The 25052-nt window shown below is 36.6% G+C and overlaps 2 protein-coding genes across 2 annotated transcripts in view; one reads left to right on the plus strand and one right to left on the minus strand.

The window, feature by feature from the left end:
• On the plus strand, positions 1-23709 carry flot2a (flotillin 2a). The gene is made up of 11 exons (XM_052556461.1): positions 1-244; positions 5821-5902; positions 11595-11685; positions 18541-18664; positions 18984-19102; positions 19220-19333; positions 20172-20291; positions 20385-20599; positions 20735-20918; positions 21113-21262; positions 21764-23709. The coding sequence occupies exons 1-11, from the start codon at positions 196-198 to the stop codon at positions 21800-21802; spliced, it is 1287 nt and encodes a 428-aa protein (XP_052412421.1). The 5' UTR covers positions 1-195; the 3' UTR covers positions 21803-23709.
• The window catches only part of LOC127957788 (T-box transcription factor TBX6L-like), a 7043-nt gene continuing 5247 nt past the window's right edge, over positions 23257-25052 (minus strand). Inside the window, 1 exon segment of the mRNA XM_052556462.1 lies at positions 23257-24763. Within this exon segment, the coding sequence (XP_052412422.1) occupies positions 24157-24763 (607 nt within the window). The 3' untranslated portion in view covers positions 23257-24156.

A 25052-nucleotide genomic window follows, 5' to 3' on the forward strand; every position in this document is an offset into this window, starting at 1 on the left:
AGTCATCTCCGAAGGGCGGTGACTTCTGATGCACGCGAGCAGAAATCGGGAGGAATGTGGTGAACCCTAGACTGCTTTGAGTGCCTTTTGTCTTTGTATCTGAACGTTTTTAATACACTGTTCCATCGTCCTTGGGAAAAAAACTAGTAATCACACATTCTGTATAGCTTTATAAAGCCTTCGTTCCGGAAAAACATGGGGAATTGCCACACGGTAGGACCAAACGAAGCCTTGGTGGTATCAGGTAACATATCCTATCAACTGCCTTCAGCTTTTCTCAAAGCAGTCCGATTTTCGTCTGTAATTATGTCAATTTGAAATGTAGTTTACGTAGAATGTGCATGTAAATCATCATCATACATGTATTTTAAGAAATTAACGCATATTATCTTAAGCATTTCAGTCGAGTAACGTTAGTGTGTAACGTTAGCCATCCGTACTTGCCTGTTGCTTTGTAGTTTGTGTTGGATGGAAGAAAACAATCCATCGGTCGGCTTGTGTTGTTGTGCCTGTCTCATGCTCTTTTCTGTGTAATTTAGAAGTGCTTGCGCAATGAAATCGATTTTTCTCCTGAAATCCTCTCGGTCTTGAATATCGATTGCGTGTAATTCTTTAGATTAAACACACGATTTACGTATTGTTTTTTGTTTGTTTAGTTTTTTTTACTCTTTGCATTTTATTTTTGTGTGATGCTGCCACGTCCATATTAGTTTAAATATTGTAAAGCCACCTTTGTTTGAAGACTAACGTTACTATAAAACGTTTTTCGCTGCAGAATAAAGTGGTCTTGTTTCATAGAGAGGGTATCAATCAAGACCAGGGGTGCCCAGTGTTGTTCCTGCAACCTTGATTAAACACAACTGAACCCTAGAGATGGGTCGTTCTTGAATAATTTGTTCATTTTGAACGAATCTTTAATGTGGCTCGTGACGAACGAGTCGTCTTGGGGTGTGATTCGTTCAGTCGCGCATGCGCAGCTTCCTATGAATTTGGGTTCTGTACTGAAATTAGTTCACCTGTTTCGAGTCTTCGGGTTTTTCGGGTCTTTCGTTCATCACGTGACACAGCCCCATAAGCTAAACATATGATGCTTTTATAAAGATAATATTTTGGTGTAACTGAATATGTTGACATGCTTTAATGTTCAAATAACCCATTATTTTTCAAATACTGTACGTTATTGTAGGTCCTCTATGCCCTGCCTCTCTTAAACTCATCACTGTATACTAAGTTCCTCCTTCTGACAAGTACAGTCTGCCCCTTTCCATTATCGCGAGCTTCATCTTTCAAAATTAATGTAAAGTCGATTTCTAATTCTTTTAGCTTTACCATCAGTTCAAGCCCGAAAGGGGAATAGAGTCACGTGACAGACACAGTGATGAAGCTTGTATGTTTGCAGTACACAATAGGGTTGGGAAGTTCGGTTCTTTTCCACGAACCGGTTCTTTCAGACAGGTCGATTCAATAAACTGGTTGAAAAAAACGGTTATTTTACGCTTGACATAACGACGTCATTGGCGATGATGTAATGGCGTCAAGTCTATCGAACATTCAAATATATAAAGTCAGTAATCATAACTTTAGTCAGTTAAAAACCTCATAATCATGAAAAGTTAACAATTAAGTATTGCAACAACGCACCTAAATACAGTAACAGCAATAATGTGCATACAGGGATTTAAGTCTTGAAGATATAAAGTAAATAAATTAGGTGTCATCAGCGCAGAAACCATTATCCACTTACTATAATCCATTGCGATTTATTTGTTATTAAATAAACATAAGTTTTGCCAGATTGCCCTTCATTCAAGCCTTCAGTTTACCCGTGCTCATAACATTAGCACAGAATCAGTTCAGAATCAACCACCAAAAGAATCAGTTCGGTTCAGACGTGCTTTTCACGCTGAATCACGAATGCGCAGAATCATCAGCTCATCGGTTCTCAAATCGGTTCTCAGTTTAGTGTACTGGTGATTCGAAAACCGATGCAACCAGTTCTTGACTCGAGAACGAGCACTGCTCCAGCAGTGGGCGTGTACGTTCGTCATCGGGCTCTGCTCTGGGTTTATCTTCAGTTTTCTCTTCACAGCAGTGCAGTCAGTGTACTTTTTAAGGAAATGAATAACTCCGGGAAAATTCGTTTATTTTGATTCAGAGGGAGTGTCTGTCACATAAAAAACATTAACAGCTTAAGTCATTTGTCGATTAATGCTTATTGGAGACACGAACCGTTTCAAAGGTTCAACTGGTTCACTGAGAAGAACTGGTTAAATCAAAAGATTCATTCGCAAACCGAGCCTCACTAGTACACAAGCCACGGAAGGTTAAGACGGCTGACTCCACCTTCTGACCCTGTCTCTCTTTCTCTCTCTCTCTCCATCTCTCCCTCTCTATCACACACACACACACACACACACACGTGACGCGCAAAACTCTGCATTTGAACAGTCAATAGCAAATACTTAAACTAATAACAAAACATACTTACAGTAGCTGATTCAGAAGTGCCAGTTTGTTGTAGAAAAGTCAGAATTACCTCCTCTCCTAGGTTCACAAAACGGTCGTCCATAAAATGCATTCCTTTTTTGTTGTAAGTAATCTTAAAGATTCCTTAATGCATCTACTTTCGGAAGGCCAAATAAAGTGCTTTTGCTTTCGCTTAGATACACACAGCATCTCCCTGACATGACTGCTTCAACACTTACTGCAGTTACTGAAACCACGCCTTCTTTCTTTGTGTGGACATTTGGGAGGCATTATGCAAATATTTCCATATAGTGACGTAGACATGTGGGGGGATGTTTGAATGAGCCGTTTTAGGGGGGCGTGGCAGAGTCTTAACTTTGATAAAGAATATCACTTTGGATTAGAGACTTTAGTCTTTGCAGCTTTACAGATCTTCTTTATGCACCAAGAGCTCTTAACACCCCAAAGAGAACGGAGAAATTGAAATCGCATCATATGAACCCTTTAAATAATAATAAACAACTCTTTATTACCATTGTTACAACATTCAGTGTATGGAAAAGCACCATCATGACAGAAATTCACACATGTAAACACTGTAAGAAATTAAAAGCTACAATTTGAAACTAGAAACGCATCACGTAACTGTAAGAGTAAATAATTATAATAAAGATGATGATGATAATAATAACTATGCACACGTTTGTAAGGAAATACATTTTTCTATCCAATGCTGTCACATCAAGTGACAAAAGAACAAACAACAATTTGAAAGATGAACTAATCAATTCTCTTTCCGGCTCAGACAGCATAGGTTTAGTTTATGAGGCTGTCACGTGATGAAGGAATGACTCAAACCCAAAGACGTCAGATAAGAGGTGAGGTGAGATAATCATAGTCTGAAGACCCAGGTAAACTATGAATGAAACTTTTCTGTTTATTAAAGCATTATAGTTTTTTTATTGTCTATAGTGTAATCAACATTTGTGTACTAGTAGACATGTTAACATAATAATTACATTTTGCTAAAATAAAAAAATTGACAAAAAAAAAAAAAGATTTGATACATTTGATGAACGAGACTCAAAAGGTCTGAGTCAGTTAAACGATCCGAACTTCCCTTCACTAGAACCAAATAAATAACATCTTCAGGAGCACTTGATCATTACAGGCAGGTGTGTTAGAAACTGAAAAATCTGGACTTGTCTACACAGTTCAAAGCCTTCATTTCTTTTTGACATTACTCATCTTCCTATTACTTTGTAGAAAGTTTCCTAAGTTACACAATTTTTGGTTAAATTTATATTTTTAATGGGGAAATCAGGCAGTAATGGGGTTATATAAATATAAAGTATAAATATAAAGCAAAATATAAAGGTTTTATTCGATAAGAAGCTTGTTTTACATGAATTTACACGTTTTACATGAATTCAGTCTAAATTAAATATTGTTTAATTGCTGGATACAATCAAGATTGTCAAGACCTCTGACTTTGGCAATACACATTTAATGCAGGCATTCAGTATGAGCTATAGCTACTTTTATGGTTTAATTAATTGATCAAATATACCTGATAGAGGCATGAATCCCAGATATCAGACTACAGGAAGTCATAGCACACTAAAGTGTACACGGTCACAAAATTTGCTAGTTCTTTTATTTCTTACTGTACAGTTTCGTGCAGGGTTATTTCCTCTTTGCTTAACTTGCCTGAACATTGTGTCCACATTGGTCATGTTTCATGAAATAGTCACATGACAGACACATGACAAACTTTAATGGGCCAGTTCGTCTGTCTTTCACGTGATTGATCAACAGCTGATTAAACAACAGCTGAGGATTGCACACTAATAGCTGGAGACATGACAGAAATTTGTTGGAATTGTTTCCAGATCCTCCATTGCAACATGAAGAGAGACAAACTCTGACTTGAATGGTCTGGGGACCAGACACATATACATAGATTTGTGAGGGAGTTCCTCACATATCTCACCTTCCTAATGGTTGTTTACTGGCGTCTGCTGTTTGTACTTTACATCAGGAGTCCAGATTGATGCATAAACTTCAGGCTACATGAATGGATTTTGTAATATTGACAGCTGAATATATTAGATCCTAGACTATCTCCCTGATATCCAGGTCACCTCTCATAGTTGACCCAACAATATCTGCATTTGCACCTACACATAGCCTAAATATCTTGTTTCGTAAACTTGATATCATGGAGAACTGGAAGGTCTGTTTTAGACTTACCCTTCTAATTGCTTGCATCCCTTAGCATTACTTTGTTAGCCAAATCACAGTATGAGCAACAGACAGTATTTTACATAATGAAAATGAAATGCAAATAGAATGTGCATGTTCATGTGGCCAAAAGATGTGTATGATTTAATCCGCCATTGATGGAAAAGATGTTTATATGATTGAAGAGTATTTTGTTTGTTTGTCTTGCAAATAATAACAGACATTTAGTTTAAATTATGGCCTTGGGATTCAGCTTCATAATCAAACTAGTCTGACCTTAGTATTTGAATCAAAGTTCTGTGTTCTTGTACACTGTCATTCAGTTTGGGGTCAGTAAGATTTACTAATAAATAATGTGTTATATTGTAAAATATTATTAAAAATTAAAATAACTATTTTCTGTTTAATATATTTCATTAAGGGAGTTTATTCCTGTTATGGCAGAACTAATTTTAATATGCTGATTTGGTATTTGGGAGAAAAACAAATCTTACTATAAATCTCGAAAACAGCTGTGCTGTTTAAAATTTGTGGAAATGGTTATCATTTAAACCATAACAATTATAAATGGATTTACTGTTACTTTTGATGCATCCTTTCCTTGTTGAATAAAAGTATACATTTCTTTCAAAATAAATCTTTTGAAGTGTTTGTAGTAAGATCTTCACAGATGCTGTACAGAAAGTTTTGTTGATCATTTCTGTAAACACTTAACCACCATAGTGGTTTGGTTAGACTGTAACTGCATTGGGGCTTTCCAACGGCTTTCATTACGTGTGGTCATAATAAAGTTGCTGTTCAGTTAGCATTTTATAAACCAGTTTGGTGAGGCATGTATGAGGTTTTTACCTTTTTGTAAGTGGTGAAAATGGTGAGCGACCGATAGCTTGTGAAAAGGGCTAAAAGATTTAGATTATTATAATGAAAAAATATGGTTTGAGTTCTTTAAAGAACATTTAAAAGAAATATTTATTAACAATTCATATTCATTTCAATGTTATAATACCATTCTAGAATACCCCACACGATTGCAAGCATGTTTTAGAGTTTGAAAGTGAGATTAGTGTGGAATGTGTGTTTGTACTAAATATGCCGTGTTTATTTCCTCAGGTGGCTGCTGTGGCTCTGATGGGAAGAGCTATACAGTGGGCGGCTGGGCCTGGGCATGGTGGCTTATCACCGACATTCAGAAGTAAGATTGTACATTCACATTCACTCCTACGATTGTGTTTACTGGCTCACAACATAAACAAATCATTCTCTCACTGACTGAAGGACTTTATTCTCCATATATGTGCATTTTAGCTGAGTGGGCATTTTAGAGACGAGTCACGGCATGCTTATATTTGTCTGGCTAGGCTATTTAAACTTGTGAGTATATAATATGTCGACTTTACAGAAACTCCAGTGTGCACACACCTGTGCCCATTGTTTTTATCCCAGGATACTAAAGAGATTGATTGTAACTAAAATAACTCTCTTTACTAGATGGGAAGTAACATTTCTGTTGAGCGCTCTTCCTTTCAGTGATATAGTCTTCAGCTTAGACAGCTTTCAGACATTAAACACAAACTTTGTATCATATATCAGTACTCAAGCCCATTAGACATTTCTTGGACCATAACTGTAGCAATAAAACATTTTCTGTCAATTTTTTTCCTTAAATGATGTTTCTTTAAAAGTGGGATTTAAAAAGATGATAATCCAAGGTTAAGTGCAGTGTAAAAAGCCTATATGTGTCATTCGGTGAGGTACACAATGCTTGTAACTGTTAGAACATTAGCCATAAGTCATATGTATGAAATAAGAAAACTGTTATCATTCTGAAGCATATGATTTATTTCCAATCCTTGTTTCTTTCTTTAATCATTATTGAGAAAGTTATGCATGTGCAATCTCTAATAACCATCCTGTCTTTTCTCTGATGTTCCTCTCCTGTTCATTTCTTTAAGTGTTTGCTGAGCTAACCTGCCTTTAATCGCTGGACTCACCCGTGTGTGTCTGAGCATCTGATCTTTCTCTGGTATCTCACTGCTGGGGATCATAAGATTATTATGCTTAAACAGCTCTGGAAATACAGATCAGTAGATTTGATCACATTCCAAGTCTGCACAGCGGAAGTAAGAGATCTCTCTGTGAATAACATCCCTATTCACAACGGTCACAGATTAAATTTGGTAATATAATATATATAGGGAAATACTGTCAAACTAAAGAAACCGTTGAAAGGTTTATTGGGAAGTTCACCAACACTTTATTTGATTTACCCAAACTGCCTGCTATCTGTTGACAGGAGTACAGGAAGTTGGTCATTTATCAGAGAGTCATGTTACAACACATGGATGTTTGGAAAAGGTCTATTGCAGAAATACAGCTATTAGTTTTAAATATAAAAGCTACACTGAAAATGCGTATTTCATCCTTTTATTGTTAGAGCCAATAGGAAGATGAACAACTGTCACTTTAAGGAAATTCTAAAGAGGGATTAAATGTCAAAAAGAACTGCAAATATGGGTTGGGTTCAGCTGAATACATAGCTTAGAAATAAAGCAAGGCTGGGTGGGATATCTCTTACCATCCCCCCTTCCTTGAAAAAGCATGTAGTAATCTAGTTTGCAGGCAGCTCTAAAAGCTACATTGATCTAATTTTAAAAGATTGAGAGAGCTGTAGGGCTTTCTGCAGCACAAAGGATACAATTAAACATTTAGTTGTGGATCCTACTGCATATTCTTGTGCATGTTGCCATTCGGAAATGCACAGTTTCTTTTCAGTCCAAATAAAGAGCTAATCTTTTTCTCTTCTTCTTTATTGTTTAGAAAGAAAAAAAATTAAATCAATTAGTTTGAAGTATATAGAAAGGGGCCATTGATGAGCAGGCCATACTCACTGCTCACAACAACTATATTGGTGGATTGTGCATATTTAACATTGTAGATATAGGCAGAGTCCTAGACTATGGTCTCTTGACTGTGAGCTATCCTGTGTTAAATGGGTTTGGGCTATATTAGGGTTGAGCTACAATGACCTAACAATCCACTAGAAATAGTATGCCATCTGGGCCCCTTTTTCCACCCCAAGTCAGTTAGCTTGTGCTGAACTGCAAGGACTTCAACACAGTTTCGACAGTGTGAAACATTATAAACCTGCAGTGAGTGACGGCTTTAGTGATTATAATTGGATCTTTATTGTATTATTTGTTTTGTTTATTATTTTAAATGTCCACATTTTTATAGCAAAAATACAGCTGGAATACATCTGCCCTGATTATAGTCAGTAGAGTTGATGCTAGTTGCCAAAAGAGCCGGTATTTTCATTTACCACGTGTCTCCATTGTATTTGCCGTGCTCTGCATGACTTAGGTCTGGTAGTATGTGAGATCCTTAGTTGTTTAGTGGTTCTCAAAACAGGTTCTCCAGACATGACTTAAAATTATTTAAATTAATTTATTATTAATATATTTAAAAAATCTAACTTAAAATGCTTAAAAACATAGTCTAGATTTAAATTGAATCATATATGTTTTTTTTTTCCCCTCAACGGCTGAGTTATTTGGTTCTTGAAACTTCACAAACTGAATTGTGGTTAATTTTCCCTTATTTACCCTTAATAATCAACTGTATTTGCTATATGTATTATTGGCCTGTTAAAGGGTTAGTTCACCCAAAAATTTAAATTCTGTAATTAATTACTCACCCTCATGTCGTTCCAAACCCATAAGACCTCCGTTCATCTTCTGAACTCAAATTGAGGTATTATTGTAGGAATCTGAGAGCTCTCTGACCCCTCCCATAGACAGCAAGGATCCTTACACAATCAATGTCCAGAACCGTAGCAAGGACATCAGTAAAATAATCCATGTAACCTCAGGGGTTCAACCATAAAAAAGCTATCAGAACACTTTTTGTGCACAAAAGAAAATAACTAAAAATTTTAATTAACCATTTATCTCCTCCGCATCACCCTGGTGCCACTTTGGAGATTATCTACAGTATTTGGAGTGTCAGCTGCGACACAAAAATATGTTTCTACATTGTTTTTGCTTTGATCTGAATGAAAACTAAAATAATCCATGTGACGCAGCTGACACAAAACACCATGCGCTTTTTACGTTCAGTGGATACTCTCCAAAATGGTGCCAAGGTGACGCGGATGAGAAAAATAGTTGAATAAAGTCTATGCTTTGAATAAAGGCAATGTTTCTGGACCTTGATTGTGTAAGGACAGTTGCTGTCAATGGGAGAATCAGAGAGCTCACGGGATGCTTTAAAAATATCTTAATTTGTGTTCCGAAGATCGGAACGACGTGAGGGTGTGTGATTAATGATAGAATTTTGGGGTGAACTATTCCTTTAATATAATAGGGGCTTTTGTATGGAGTGAGTTTTGGTTCTTTATTACATGTGAGAAAATAAAAGATCTGAGAGAGAAAAAAAAAGTTTGAGAGAAAAAGTTATCACACTGATAGCAAAAAAACATTTCATGAGAGAAAAAAGAATATTCGAGAGAAAAAGTTTTCATGCCAATAGCAAAAAATAATAATATTTGAGACTAAAAAAAGTTTTGAGAGAAAGTATTTTCTCATAGAACATAAAAAAAATACATTTGAAATTTTTTTTAATTATTTCTGAGAAAAAAAATCTCTCTCAAAATACTTTGAAAAAAACTCTCAAATATATATTTTTTGCTATCTGTGTGAAAATATTTTCTCTAAAAAAAAAAGTGTTTCTCTCGAAACATAGTATAAACCAGGTGAGTTTGCAATTTTACCTAGCATGATGGCTGGTTAGCTTTACTAGCGATTAACAAGCAAATAATATAATACACATTCATTCATGAATATGAGTGCTATTTTTTAATGTTTAATCTTCAGTGATACTGAACTTGCTCAGCCAGCTGTGTGTCATCATCTTACCCAAACATTGGAGTGTCTGTGCTCAACTTAACTAGCCATAAGGCAGAGACGGCATCTATGCAGGTGAACCGAACGATGGTGTAATGATTCAGTTCGACTCCCAAGACAAGACGATGCTCACCCGACTGGCCAATAGGAACGTGGCCCCGCCCATGACACGATTCTCACAGTGAAAGCAAAATCCTGACACGAGAGCAAGAAATTGCATCAAGAGCAAAGAAAAGCGTTTCGAGAGAAACACTTTTTTTTTTTTTTTTTGAGAAAATATTTTCACACTGATAGCAAAAAATATATATTTGAGTTTTTTTCAAAGTATTTTGAGAGAGATTTTTTTTCTCAGAAATAATTTAAAAAATTTCAAATGTATATTTTTTTATGTTCTATGAGAAAATACTTTCTCTCAAACCTTTTTTTAGTCTGAAATATAATTATTTTTTGCTATTGGCATGAAAACTTTTTCTCTCAAATATTCTTTATTCTCTCATGAAATGTTTTTTTGCTATCAGTGTGATAACTTTTTCTCTCAAACTTTTTTTTTCTCTCAGATCTTTTATTTTCTCGCATGTAATAAAGAACCAAAACTCACTCCATACTTTTGGGCAATAAGGGATCTTTTAAGTGAAAATGGTTTAGAACCACTGTATGTGTATGAGACCCAGTTATTCTTTGTAACCATTTACAAAGTCAGCAAGTGTAAGAGGCTTAGTGTTTTAATACCTGCTCAGATTTTGAGTGTATTCCAGCATTAATTTAGTAACAATTGTTATCTTTGTTTGAATTGTTAGCCTACATAAAGAATATGTGATGCAGTTGACCTGCACACCATTTTTATATTGTAATGAAAATTCTCTTAGAATTATACTAAAATCTATTTAAAAATGTACAATTAATCATTTTTTGTGCAGCATTTTGTCCAGATCCACCTGTAGCATAAACACCTTCTCAGAAATGGAAACTGCTTTGTAATAAATGGTTAAAAGAGTGATCTAGGGGTGTGAGTGTCAGAAAGTAGTGCAAAACTAAAGCATAACAATTAGACTAAAGACATCCATTCTGAGTCTGTCATGAGAATTCAAAGATAAATGACATGATATGAAAGATCTCTCCATACGCAGCAGACAGTGACTCCCTGATGGTCTGGATTCAACTGCAATCAACACCTGCGCCCATCCTCCCTAACCTTGAACCCTGACCTCAGTCCTCCCCTTTCACATATGTTAACACACTGATAATATTGTGCTGTCCTGCCTCCCCTCCTTCCCTCCCTCCTCACCCTCTCTCCCCCTCTCCTCCACCCCCATCTCCCCCCACATAGAATGTCTCTGGAGATAATGACCATCCTCTGTCGCTGTGAGAATATCGAAACTTCGGAGGGTGTCCCCTTGGATGTGACAGGGGTCGCTCAGGTAATCATACTGAATGAAACAAGCCAACCTAATGAGACAGTGAGAACAATTTCAAGCGCTCAGGATGTTCAGGACGGTGGCCTGGTTACATTTCCTAAGTTTCACACATACACATGCTCTCAGGCTCTCTTCCCCACTCTTGTTTTGGTCTTCCTCTGCAGTGAAGGAGAGCCAGTCATCTCTCACTTTCCTTGTCTGGAGTTTGTCTACACAGCGCTCATGGCTCATGTAACTAATGTCTCACGTCAGCCTGTTTTGACTGTTGAGTCTGCAATGGATGATGAAATTATCAGATGGGCTTTCGGGAATATTGTGGGTTGGAAAATAATCTTTAAGGTTCTGGGAATCCAGAGGTTGCCATTACAGCCCGCGGTCAAAACACCTGATTTGTGCTGACCAAGTGGTTGTGTCTTCATATTTTCACCCTACAGATTCATTTTGTGTTTGTGTTTAGCTCCACGTCTTTCTTTAATCCCACCTTTCCCTTTTTCATGCCGCTTGACATTCTTCCCGTAGATCATAGCCAACTTTTTTGGTTTGTTTCCCTTTTTTGCGTTTTCCACAGGATAACCCTTGAGATTATGACCCTGCAACCCAAGTGTGAGGATGTAGAGACAGCGGAGGGGGTAGCTATTACTGTCACAGGTGTGGCACAGGTAAACCACCTTACCTCACCTAACCTCAGCTGCAAATGTCACTTTCAGGTTTGCCAGACTGGTTTCAGACCCAGCACCTCTTTATCATGCTTTTCCCTCTCATTCCCTTCCCTCTTTTTCTGGACTCTGAATTTGATCCCCTCCCTCAGGGATAAACAGTGCCAATCATAGTATGTTTACCAGACTGAGGGTTACTGGTTTGTGCTTGACATGATGAACTGTTGAAAAACTGTTGTCGGTACTTACTAAATGCTCATTTGCTGATATTTTGGGGGAAAGCTTTTTCTGTTAAAAATAAAAAATAAAAAACCTTTTCCAAGAATGGCTCTGTTCGAGTGTTCTTGGTGTATATACTGGCTACATAGGCTGAAACATAACTCTTATACAGTAAGTGACTTTAACCACTAGATGCAACCCAGGATGTTCTATGTCCTCAGACTCTGAATTATGCCTGTCTATAGCACTATTCGGACGGGACTAGTTTTCTAAACTACGTTTGAGTTTCGATTCTTACCACCTGACGTCTGTGATTTTCATGTACCAATTCGGACGGGACTAACATCTCCGTGTTTATTACAGAGGTGGGAGGGTCTGTTTGTGCATCTGGGCGTCACAGATCACGCGCTCTGTATGCGTGCATTGCATTCATTCAGAATGATTGCCATTAGTATTATTACACAACAAATACTAAAAGGCTAATATAACAAAACCATGTTAATGTGTGGTTCCTTTAGATTAACTTGTTTTCCTTTTTTTTTTATTAAATGTAATTAAAACATTATGTAACTGAGTACATAAATGAGCGTGAGTAATCTTACCTGATGCTGATATTACAGTAGCCGGTATTAACAGTTTACGCGATCTTGCTCTTGATTTTATTATTATTTTTATTTTTTTATTATTATTTATTTGCCGCTAAGCAAATATATCAAACATCCACGCGGTAAGAGCATCTACGGTAATTCACGTTGGCCAAAACACACAAGGAAACGCGTTGTGAAATAAAATATCACCGGCAATCACAGACATTCGCATTCGGACGGGATTCGTTTTCTCAGAGGATCACTGAGTTTGCTGAAAAACGGTAGGTAATTTGCTCTGGAATTATCACAGAGGTTGTGTGAAAAAAACACAGACGTGGCAGATTCGGACGGGATTAAAATCACCAAGTACGTCTGTGAAACGCAGATTTCTCTAATGACCCCCTGTAAAACTAGTCCCGTCCGAATAGGGCTTATGGCAACACTTTTGAAGCCAAAATGAAGGTATAGTTCACCCAAAATTGAGCATCGTTCCAAACCTGTAAGACCTTTGTTTATCTTTGGAAGGACAATTACCGTATTTTTCAGACTATAAGTCGCACCTGAGTATAAGTCGCATCAGTCCAAAAATACGTCATGACGAGGAAAAAAACATATATAAGTCGCATTGGACTATAAGTCGCAATTATTTATAACCAAGAACCAAGATAAAACATTACCATCTACAGCCGAGAGAGGGCGCTATATACTGCTCAGTGTGGACTACAGGAGCACTGAGCAGCATCTCTGGCGGCATAGCGCGCCCTCTAGCGGCTGTAGATGGTAATGTTTTCTGTTAGTTCATTTCTCTTGGTTCATGTCAAATTAATTTTGATAAATAAGTCGCACCTGACTATAAGTCACAAGACCAGCCAAACTATGAAAAAAAGTGTGACTAATAGTCCAGAAAATACGGTAAGATAATTTTGATGAATTCTGAGAGCTTTCTGACCCTCTGCAGATGATAATGGAACTACCAGATTCAAGGACTAGAAAGGTAGAGGACATAGTTAAAGTAGTCCATGTGACAATTTCTTCAATGATCTCTTCCAGGTCAGTTTCTGCCGCCATTCACGAGAGTACCACGTGTGCATTCCTCTGCTTATAAACAAAGCTCAGCACATCTGGGTTGATGCTGACTCTGGTGTCAGCAGCACCAAACGCATTCATTTTGGTACTCTCGTGAATAGCGGCAGAGACTGACTGGAAGAGAAGAAGTTGTTTGAAGAAAGTCATTTCTTTTGTTTTCTTTGAGCACAAAAAGGACTCTTGAAATACTGATGTCACATGGAGTATTTTAACAATGTCCTTACTACCTCTCTGGGTCTTGAATGTGTCAGTTATGGTGCTGTCTGTGCAGGGTCAGAAAGCTCTTGGATTTCATTAAAAATATCTTAATTTGTTTTCAGAAAAGGTCTTGGTGGTTTGAAACGACATGAGGTTGAGTATTTAATGTCAGAATTTTTGCATGAACTATCCCTTTAAGTAATCAACAAACAAAACTACAATACAGCAAGTAACAAATGCCTTCTTAATAAAGTTAAAATGTATTAAGCAGCCTATTAGATTAAGACATTAACAATAGTCAATTATGAGAATTATTGTAACAAAGCTTTATGAAATAACTACATTTTACCACATTCAAATGTTTTCTCATGACATTACAAAGGTCAGGTGGTAAAAATGTATAGTTTACAAATTGTAATAAGTTCTACAAGGACATGAATGCTTTTTAAGTAAAAAAAATTGAAATCTCATGTTTTAATTGACCTCATCAAATTGGGAGTGTCTTTGCTGCAAACTAAATTTTAGAACAGAGCCCAAAAGTTGCCACATTCTGTGACCTTCATGTTGCTGAAGTGAAGATGTTACAGGTGTTTTTAAATGGTTTTTTAAGCATCTAAAGGCTTTCCTCAAACCGACAAAGGAAATCTGGATAAAATTATATCCTGATTAGTTTCATTCTTTGATTTCTTTACCTTGACATTTTATTGATTGCTATTGTTTGTCAGCGTGCCAAAACTTGCAGTGTGAAACTGACCACGCATGTTTACTCTAATGCTCATTTCTCTGCTCTTTTGAAAATAGGAAAATAGCTATTTCACTGTTAACAACTGAGCATTTTGCATTACCAGCATTGCAAGATTCTTCTTTTTAAGTGTTATTTTCTCTCAGTGAATACTTAGTCTGGTGTGAACAATGAGAGCATTATAACTCAGAGGCATTCCAGCCATTACATTGCAATTATCTCTGGTAGTCACATGTGATCGGATGAGGAACTTAAAATAGACATTCCACAATTCAGTCTGCATCGAGGCTTGAGCTCAAGGTCTCCATAGAGAGGCCGTATGATTACATTCGTATACTGTATAAAAAAAGTGAAAGCTTTTCAATAAAAATGAGTCTAATACACTGCTTTGCCCTGCATGTTATACCTAGGGGTGTAATTTGAACATTTTATCATTATTTTTTATACGTTTATTAATAGTCTCTTTGTCAGCAAAACAATATTTGCTGATACCTTAGAACATACACATTACACATTATGATTTAAAACGGTGAACTTGCAAATTGAAAATTCTGTAGTTCAATTGGGGCATCCACATAAAAAATACTAAAATAATGGGGGAAAAAATCAAGTTATCTGTTATCTGATCATTGGTTTGTCCAATGAGATATTTTGTGTTGGATCATATTGTTAGTCTCTCATTTGATTGATTGTCAATCCCTATCAATTTATCATTACATCCCTAGTTATACCCCCTCAGTTTTAGAGCAACTGTGGGAAGTCTGTCTCATGTCATGTGTTTTGTAAATGGAGGCCTTGCAGCTGTTGAACTAATGGACCCACTTATCTGTTGACCACCCAGTCCTCTGCAATATCCGCCTCCTTGAGTCTGTTTTCTATTATGTATCAATACTTATACTAGCACTGTGGGTTTGGGTTGTTTTTTGTTTGTTTGTTTTTGGTTTTTTTCCATGTTCTAAATAACTGTTCTCAAGAAGAGAGTCTCTTTTTTTTTAAATTTTTTTTTTATACATCCTACAACACATTTTTTAGTCTTGCCCTACTTTCGTTTTCACTGTGTTGCACGATTGCCGTGGTTTCCCACGAACACAACATGTGAATGCCTCTTTTTGTTTTAGTTTGAGGAAATTGTTGTAACCAGTGCATGCAGCCTTCACTTGAATGCTTGCTAAAGCATGGCTCCCCATGTTGACTGTAAATGCTACAACATTACATTGTTATTGACATTTTTGATTTACGTCTGTCCGGAATGACTGCTGATTCTGAAATAACTCAATTAGACTCCATTAATGATTAAATTCCGTTATATTAATCTTTTACACTAGACTATAAAAGACTGTTCACACCAAAGCATTCAGCAGAAAAAAATTGTCTGTTCAGACCAATTTTAGAAAAGCAGAAATGCCCTGGTTTTGTAACAGCGGCAGCTTGTAACCAAAAGTACAAATGTTATTGGTTGGCCAGTTTTATTTCGCCATGCGATCAAAAAGATCATCTCTACATGAAAATGTTAAAATGTTTAATTGCATCAAATGTTTGCACTGAATATTAATATTTGTGTGAACTGTCCTTCATTCTGAGAAATACAAAAAAAATTATTTCAGAATTTATATTTGGAAATATGGTTCCAGACCTGGAACATTTATCTGGATCATCAGCCATACTAAACCAACTATCATCAGATGCCATTCACAGGGCATTTATCCTGTGGAGACATTTGAGATTCATTTTTTGGCTAATGTTTTCCCCCACCTACGTTAGTGGCATCATTCTGCTGTGTATTGAGATGCTTGTAGTATACCACATCTTTAACTGTTTGATGACTGCTCGACTATGGTGAGGATGCACAAACACCCTCTTGCCAGCGTTCACCTTTGACACTGCACTGAAATCAGCTTTCGTCATAATCATGTACTGCTGAAATAACCAGGCCACATGCAATTTTTTTCAGCTATGGAAAAAAAAGTTTTTATGTTTAAATGGGAAGCTGGTTGTAGTTCAGTAGAGAGGGACGGCTTCTAGCCAGAACCTTAAACCTACAGAAACTCACCTCTCTCTATCTGATGCATGATTTCATTCTCCTTTCCTTTTCACAGCCATGGAGAGAGATCGTTTTAAAATGCGTCTCATAGACTCCTAACTGGTGAATGGGTGGAAAATCCAGGCCTTTGCACATAGAAATGTCTTTGGGTTATCCCTGACATTTATTTTATTTTTTTACTTTATTTTGACTTTTTTTTGAGTTTGTTATCCCATCAGGTTTGGTTCAACCTTTACATTAATTGTAAATTCCATTAAAGGGATAGTTCAATCAGAAATGAAAATTCTGTTATTAAATACCTTCTTGTTGTTCCAAAGACCTTTGTTCCCATGCGTGGTACTCTCGTGTATGCATGTTGAAGACTGACACGAAAGAGAAGAAATTGTTTAATAAAGTCATTATTTTTGTTTTCTTTGCACACAAAAAGTATTCTTGTGGCTTAATAATATTTAAGTTTGAACCACTGATGTCACATGGGGTCACATGACATTGCTAAAAAGAACATTATTTTAAGTGTTTGGTGTAAAACACTTAAATCACTTGCATTCAGATGGAGCAGCACTTAATAGACAGAGCCATAGTTTGTTGACAGGCTACACAATATCGCGTTCAGAATCGCATGCGATTCATTGTCTATTAAGTGCTGCTCCATTTGAAAGCAGGTGATGGACATTTACCGCTAATCACAGAACCGGCTTTACTAACGAGACACGCATGACAGTCGCATGCGATTAATCATGCAGCCCTATTGTATTGCCATCTCCCAGCAGGACAAAACTCAGTCCAGCTGCTTTGCTCTTGCACATCCCATCAGTGGTTCTTTTTTAGCAGTTCAGTCAATGTACTGTTATAAGTTACTGATCAACTCTGGATTATTTTGTGTCAGAGGTAGTGTTGGGCACATAACTTAAACCAAATAACTTAAGTAATTTATTGGACAAAACCAATAAAACCTATTACAAACGTTTGTTGCATCCAGTGGGGACAATTACTCATTATAATGTTATGCTGTCTTTTTACGCGTTGCGTTGCATATCGTGATGCTTAAACATAAAACCATGTCTGCATTTGTGATCAGAGAAACAACAAACAACTGGCCTACTTACACTGTTCAAAACTCAAGTTTGAATCTTCATTGGCAATTTATTTAAATATAAAAAATGTAACGTTACTTACAGGCTGTGAGTCATAAGCACCAGTCTGTCCTTCCAAATTTGGAATTGCCCCACTTTATAGAAACAGCCTTTGTGCAATAGACACATTGCAGGCTACTGATTTCTGGAAATGATCCTCATCCTTCATAAAATGCACAGCACACATCTGAATATTTGGGTTAAACTGTTCTGTTAATATAATTGTAACAATTGTACAGTAGCAATTGTGATATAACTTAACCACTGATTTCTAGTTGTGTCAAACAAACAGGTTAGTATTACTGTCTGTGCAGGGTCAGAAAACTTTTGGATTTTATAAAAAAAGTCTTAATTTGTGTTCTGAAGAAGCACAAAGGTCTTACCGTTTTGGAACGACATGAGGGTAATTAATATCAGAATTTTTATTTTTGGCTGACCTATTCCTTTAATTCATACTAGGACTGGGTGTTATAGAAAAACATTTTTATACATTTAATCACTCTTGCACTCTATTTTTAAAATCTCAAAGAATAAATAAGTAATTACAAAAAGTCATAGCAATATTCACAATATTACTTTGTTGAATTTTACATCTATGTAAATGAATGAATCTTTGCAGCAGATTTTATTGTGCTTAATGTCTTTGCCTCACACCTGCAAAATATGCTTTTATATGTTTCAAGTGTTGATCTAATATTATATATAAGATGCTAGAAGATTCTGAGTGTCTCTGAAACGTTTTTCTGTATTATATAACAATTCATAACCACAAATGTGTACAGTAACACAACTGCCGACTGTTCTACTGTCTTAGTGTATTATATACCATGACTATATGTGTTCTGCTACCAGGTGAAGGTCATGACTGACAATGAGCTGCTGGGTTATGCCTGTGAACAGTTCCTGGGCAAGACCGTGGCAGAGATTAAAAGTGTCATTCTGCAGACGCTGGAAGGTCACTTGCGCTCTATTCTGGGTGAGTGACGCCTGACATTTTTGTTCATCTCAAATGCGACTCTTACCTTCACTGTAAAGAGTTCAGACCGTGTGCAAAGTTAGTGTTAGATCGAAAGTTCATACCAGATGAGCAACATGACAAGCAACCACTCTTTCAACAGATATCTCAAAGTTTGGGATGTTATGTGTTTAAAAGCTTCCTCTGCTTTCACACTGCATTAAGAAAATACATAAATCCTTTATAATGGCAAACTCCAGTCAATTTCCTGGAGCATGAAAATGAGGAAACTGAAACATGACTTTCACATCCTCACAATCTCATTTGCCTTTGATTACAGGGACTCTGACTGTGGAGCAGATCTACCAGGATAGGGATCAGTTTGCCAAGCTGGTGAGGGAGGTGGCGGCACCTGATGTGGGCAGGATGGGCATTGAGATCCTAAGCTTTACTATCAAGGTATGCTTACATTAATATGGAGAGTGCGTGTATATTTGTGTTTTCGACAATCAGTCAGTGTCTTTCAAATCCATTGCAGCTGTCAGGGTGTACATGTTATTGTTTTTCTCCCATCAGGATGTGTATGATAAGGTGGAATATTTGAGCTCCTTGGGGAAATCCCAGACTGCTGCTGTTCAGAGAGATGCTGACATTGGTGTAGCTGAAGCAGAGAGAGACGCTGGAATCAGGGTGAGCTGAAGAAATAAAACACTCCTTTTCCATGCATATAGTCAAAATAGAGCCTGAAACTCTTAGCAAATTGAAATACATAATTTGGAAAAAAGAAGGAAAAAAAAGTTGCAAATAAATGGTCAAGTGAAAATATAAATAAGTTTTATATCCATTTTGTTAGAATATAGAACTTTCAGATTAGAATAACTTGGGACATAGCTGAAAAAATAAAACATAACTTTAAAAGTTTGGTCCCAGCTATTTATTTTTTATTTTTTTTATTAATTATTACTTTTTATTCTGCAAAGACACATTAAATTGACTTAAAGTGACAGTAAAGACTTGTGTTGTTATGAAAAAAGATTTATTTAACAAATTAATGCTTTTCTTTTGTATTCATTAAATAATCCTGAAAAAGTGTGTCACGGTCTCAACACAAATATAAGCAACTTCAGCATTTATAGTAATGATAAATGTTTCTTGAGCACTAAACCAGCATATTAGAATGATTTATGAAGGACCATGTGACACTGAAGACTGGAGAAATGGCTGCTGAAAATTCAGCATTTTCATCAAATGAATAAAAAATACATTTTAAAATATTTTACAGTAAAAACACTTTACTGCATTTAGTTGAATGCAGACTTTTCATTTATTTATTTATATATATATATATATATATATATATATATATATATATATATATATATATATATATATATATATATATATATATATATATATATATATATATATATATATATATATATATATAAAATATTATATCAAACTGGAAATTTTGAAAAGCAAGTGGTGTGGAACTTCTTTTCTAACATTCCATGTTCTCTTGTTCTAGGAAGCAGAATGTAAGAAGGAGATGATGGATGTTAAATTCCAGGCCGATACAAGAATGGCAAACTCAAAGAGAGAGCTGGAGATGCAGAAGGCTGCCTTCAACCAAGAAGTGAACACAAAGGTAGGGCTAAGTTATTCCTCTGGTTATTTTAATACTATTTTAATACCCAAAACACAACATATATAATCATTCTTTCCTTTCCTTCGATCTCAGAAAGCTGAGGCGCAATTGGCCTATGAGCTCCAGGCAGCCAAGGAGCAGCAGAAGATCAGACTGGAGGAGATTGAGATCGAGGTGGTTCAGAGGAAGAAGCAGATCACCATTGAGGAGAAAGAGATCCTCAGGACAGATAAAGAGCTGATCGCCACCGTGAGGAGACCAGCTGAGGCTGAAGCCTACAAGATGCAGCAGCTCGCAGAGGCACAGAAGTGAGCAACACCAGTGAAAGGGAATTAGAGAGGTTTATATATAAAAGTGGTATATTATGTCTAAGGGAGCCAGGTAGAAAAAGGCAAGAACAAAAGCCTTGTGAACTCATTCTGTTTTCTGCTCCTCTGTGTCAGAATAAAGAAGGTGTTGACGGCACAGGCTGAAGCGGAGAAGATCAAGCGTATTGGAGAAGCAGAGGCCGGCTCCATTGAGGCTGTGGGTAAAGCCGAAGCTGAGAAGATGAGGCTCAAAGCTGAGGCCTATCAGCAGTACGGAGAGGCTGCAAAGACTGCCCTCGTCCTGGAGGCTCTGCCAAAGGTGTGTGGAAGTCTGGGAACGTATTCGGAATTTGATTACAGTAATTACAGATACAATAGGTTTCAGTTTGTACTTTTTCTCTCAACTTTGATCAGACCTCTCCAACACTACCAGTAGTTAAAATGCAAATATAAACATTTAAGCTGAGTGTGTTTTCATTGTGTTAACTTGTCGGTGATTTTGTATCATCACAGATTGCTGAACAGGTGGCAGCACCCTTGAGTCGTACCAATGAGATTGTGATCCTGAGCGGCGACGGTGGCCGTATAACTGGGGAAGTGAATCGTCTGTTGGCTGAACTGCCGGTGTCTGTAAACGCCCTCACAGGGGTGGATCTCTCCAAGGTGAATACATATAAACTACAACTTCTCATGTAAACTACTGTTCAAACGTTTAAAATTAAGGCTGCATTGATTTGATCTAAAATAGAACTGTAATATTCCGAAATACTGTTACAAACATATCTGTTTTTGATTGTAATATATTTAAAAATGTACTTTATTCCTGTGATGACAAAGCTGAATGTTCAGCGGTTATTATTGCAGTCTTTAGTTTCACATGATCCTTCAGAAATCATTCGGATTTATTGGGTCCACACACAAACAAAGTATAAATTTTTACTGATCGCAAACTTTAAAATGTTAGTGTAGGCTCTCATTAATATGTGCATAAAATAATATGCGTAGTACTGTTTAGCATGTTATACATCAAACCTGATTATTTTTTGGCATTAGTATTTTTTTCAGAGGTAGAACCGGATTAGGGAATGAATAACTGGCAGGATCAAGTAAAATAGATTGTTTTGTCTGTATAAACATGTGAATGAATGTGTCGTTTCTCTACAGATCCCTTTGCTTCAGAAAATGACCAATCCTCAAGCTTGAACATGCTTCTTCCACTCTGCTGCCTTTCCAACACTCCCACATTGATTGCCTTGAAAAGAAACATAAGCTGTTGTCTTTTTACAGAAATAAGGAATTGGTTTTTTTAGACCCCCTGGTGCCTTACCTCTGCAGGACCAGAATTTCTGCATGTGCTCTTGTTTTCGTCACTTATATCTTTTTTGTTTGTTTGTTGAAACAACATACCTCAATTATTGTTAATCGCATAACTATTTCATAAAATTCACTAGTGGGAAGCTGCAGATGTGTGTGTATCTAGTGATTTAGAGTATCTAAAAGTATTTCCATTTGACTGGGTAGCTAAGATTGTATTCAGTTACGCTTATGCGATGTACTGTATGAAGATATATAGAAGTATAGAGTAGAATAGCTGTTAGGTTTGTTACAGCATGTTTATTGGATTGATCAACTGGGCCATTGAAATCATTCATCATTGTGAAGACATTTCTGTTCAGGTCAAATAGTGACAGGAGTAAGGAGAACTGACTTAGTTTATCTAATCAATGCATTTAAACATGGGTTCATTTGTAAACATCTTTTTGTATAGGTCAGACAGGAAGCACTGTAGTATTGTTTTTAAAGTAGGATGAAAACTATCAATTTTGTATTTTTTTTTTTTTTCAACTTTGCTTTTAGCGTTGTAGGTTGTATCACGAGTTCACTATGCAGTTGTTCATCTAAAACTACGCCATGTTATTCATAATCATATCTGTATGTATGTTCTTTGAGAATGTTTTGCCTATTTTTGGATAACAAGTACTGGTCCAAATGCATTTTTACCGAGACACCAAGCAAAGGCCAAATCACGCTGAATTTAGCAGGGCTTTAAAAAGTCTAAATCTTTATTTTTTCGTTGCAGAAATCCTCTGATATAATTTACCTCACCCGATGTTTATGCAGATTATGAAGCTTTGGTCCTCTACCATTAGCTGCATGTAAGCAAGACTGACAGTACAGAACCCTGTGCCCTCTTTTGTTAAATCTAAAGATTGATACTGTGCAGATTAAATTGAACATCTACCATGTTCATAGCTCTGTGCCTTACAGAGTTTTTCCCATATTGAATAACTTATTTTTAATTCAGTGATGCAGCTTGATTATAACGGGTCTTCTCTTCTTTCTTTGTTTTTTGTTTTAACCATGATATTTTAAATAATGTCACATGTATTCTTTGTTCCTAAAGTGCTAATTATCATCATCATCCAGATTGTAAGAGCTCTGTCAGGTATATGTGAATTAACTCTGCTTAAACAATTTTTTACCCCCATTGAGAGCGACTATATATGAATGTTTTGTTGTCTTCTGATTTTCAGCTTGCTATTGGGTTATGAAAATACAAATCAATTTGCCAAGCGTCAGTAGGTCAAACAGTATATCCGGATTTATCTTACATTGCTGCTGAATCATAAATGATTGGGTCTTTTGCTCATTGGTAATCAGATGCCAAATATAACTTTTTTTTTATTTTTTTTATAACAGTACACTTTGGCAAAATAATTTGTGAACGAATGTTCTTCGTCAGAAACAAGTTCATACAAATTGATGATCAATTTTCATACATCAAAATAAAGTGTGTTTGTTATTTTACATCAATATCTGTTTCAGCTGGGAAAAGGGGAACTGCTTTAAACATGTAGCCATTGTTTTTAAGATGTTGCACACATTTAAAATCAACTTCAGGCTTCGGAAAACTTTTCTATGCTTAATCAAACTAACGAGAGCTGATGTTCTAGAGTTGTGTGATGTTTCCATCACTAACAATTATACTGAGAGTGATATATAGCAGTGCATATAGTCAATGCCTATAGCTTGTTGTAAAATAAATATACAATATATGTATCTTATAAGAAATCTGTTTCTGATCAGTCAATAAAATCATCTTGATTTGACTTTTTTTGCGTGTGAAATATTTGCTGTTTTACACTAGACTGAAAGATGCACAGCAGTGTCAGTAGAGTGTATGCTGTTTGTAAAGGCAACTTTACATTGCTAAGAAAATGTATAGTTGTGATAACTTAAAAAAAACTATTTAGGTTTAATGTATATAAAAAAACACAGGGTCAGAAATTAAAATGTAAACAGCAAAAGTGTGGTCTGCAGAATTACTTGAAGTCTGGTTTCATGTTGACTTTAGATGTTAAGTAGTTTAAAGTTCAGACAGACAGTAACCGACTAAACATAAATATGGACAGTAGTGACCACTAACAACCTCATATCCCGCTGAAAATATTTACATTCTTTAGTTGGGAAGCCCTTAGTGTTCAACTCTGCTTTGTAAACCACTAATGCAGACCACTGCTGGAAATGAGTCATAATTCAATGGTGTCTGAAAAACGTCATTTCCCAGTCTGCTGTTCACAGTAATATTCAGTTAGTGAATATCTGGCACTGACGTAGTCCATCTGTGATCTGTGTTCAGTCTGGCTGCTCCGCATGCCGTTTAATGTGAACTGCTGATCGATGTGTTCCTGAAACGCTGGATATATCTGCGGACGCAGCTCTCGTTCTGAGCCACGGAGGTACTGCTCTGGTTGGGGGGGACTTGGCAGGACCTTCCCCGATGGTCCTGAGGCTAATGCTCGAAAATGGATCCTGTTGAGGATGTCAGTGAGGGGCCTCAGATTAGCATAGTCAAAGACTGAGGTCATCTCCGGGTTCCTCAGAGCACTTTCTGGGAGTTGCATCCGGCTCAGTTTGGGAGGAAGAGGGAGGGGCAGCTCCATGTCAGGACATTGTCGTGAGGGATGTGGAGGGGTCTGAAAATAAGGCTGGAGCTGGATGATGGATCTGCCTGGGCTGCTGTGCTGGTGATGGTGCTGCTGAGGGTTTAGAGGGCTGCTGATCTGAGATGGCAGTCTGCTGAGGTCGGTGTCTCCTGTGGAGGACTGGACACAGAAGCTCTGGGCCAGACTGTGGAGGCTGGAGGGTCTGGCTTCTCTGGGACTTGGGGAAAAAAACTCACAGCATTATTTTAGAAAACAGAACTCAAGTCTGTATGTAGCTGTTGTCTAGAAAGTGATCTTGATGAATACAAACGTGTCAATTTTCAGTACATTTACAAATTAAAAAAAAAAAACAATTATATGGTTTAACATTTGAAAACAAAGAAACTAAGAGTTTTACTTGTAATTTTACTCTTGTCCTGTAAAACATACTTATTAAATGTATTATTTGACAGTACAATAATATTATTACTACAGCAATACATTTCTTTCATATATTCATTGGTTTC

This window comes from Carassius gibelio, chromosome B5 (assembly GCF_023724105.1).
Source record: "Carassius gibelio isolate Cgi1373 ecotype wild population from Czech Republic chromosome B5, carGib1.2-hapl.c, whole genome shotgun sequence".
NCBI lineage: Eukaryota > Metazoa > Chordata > Actinopteri > Cypriniformes > Cyprinidae > Carassius > Carassius gibelio.

Bases quoted from the DNA above. Each gene is read 5' to 3' on its own strand.
- flot2a (XM_052556461.1), top strand. From the start codon at position 196: ATGGGGAATTGCCACACGGTAGGACCAAACGAAGCCTTGGTGGTATCA. The intron at 245-5,820 runs GTAACATATCCT...TTATTTCCTCAG, and splicing joins CGAAGCCTTGGTGGTATCAG to GTGGCTGCTGTGGCTCTGAT. The intron at 11,686-18,540 runs GTAAACCACCTT...TTCTGCTACCAG, and splicing joins CTGTCACAGGTGTGGCACAG to GTGAAGGTCATGACTGACAA.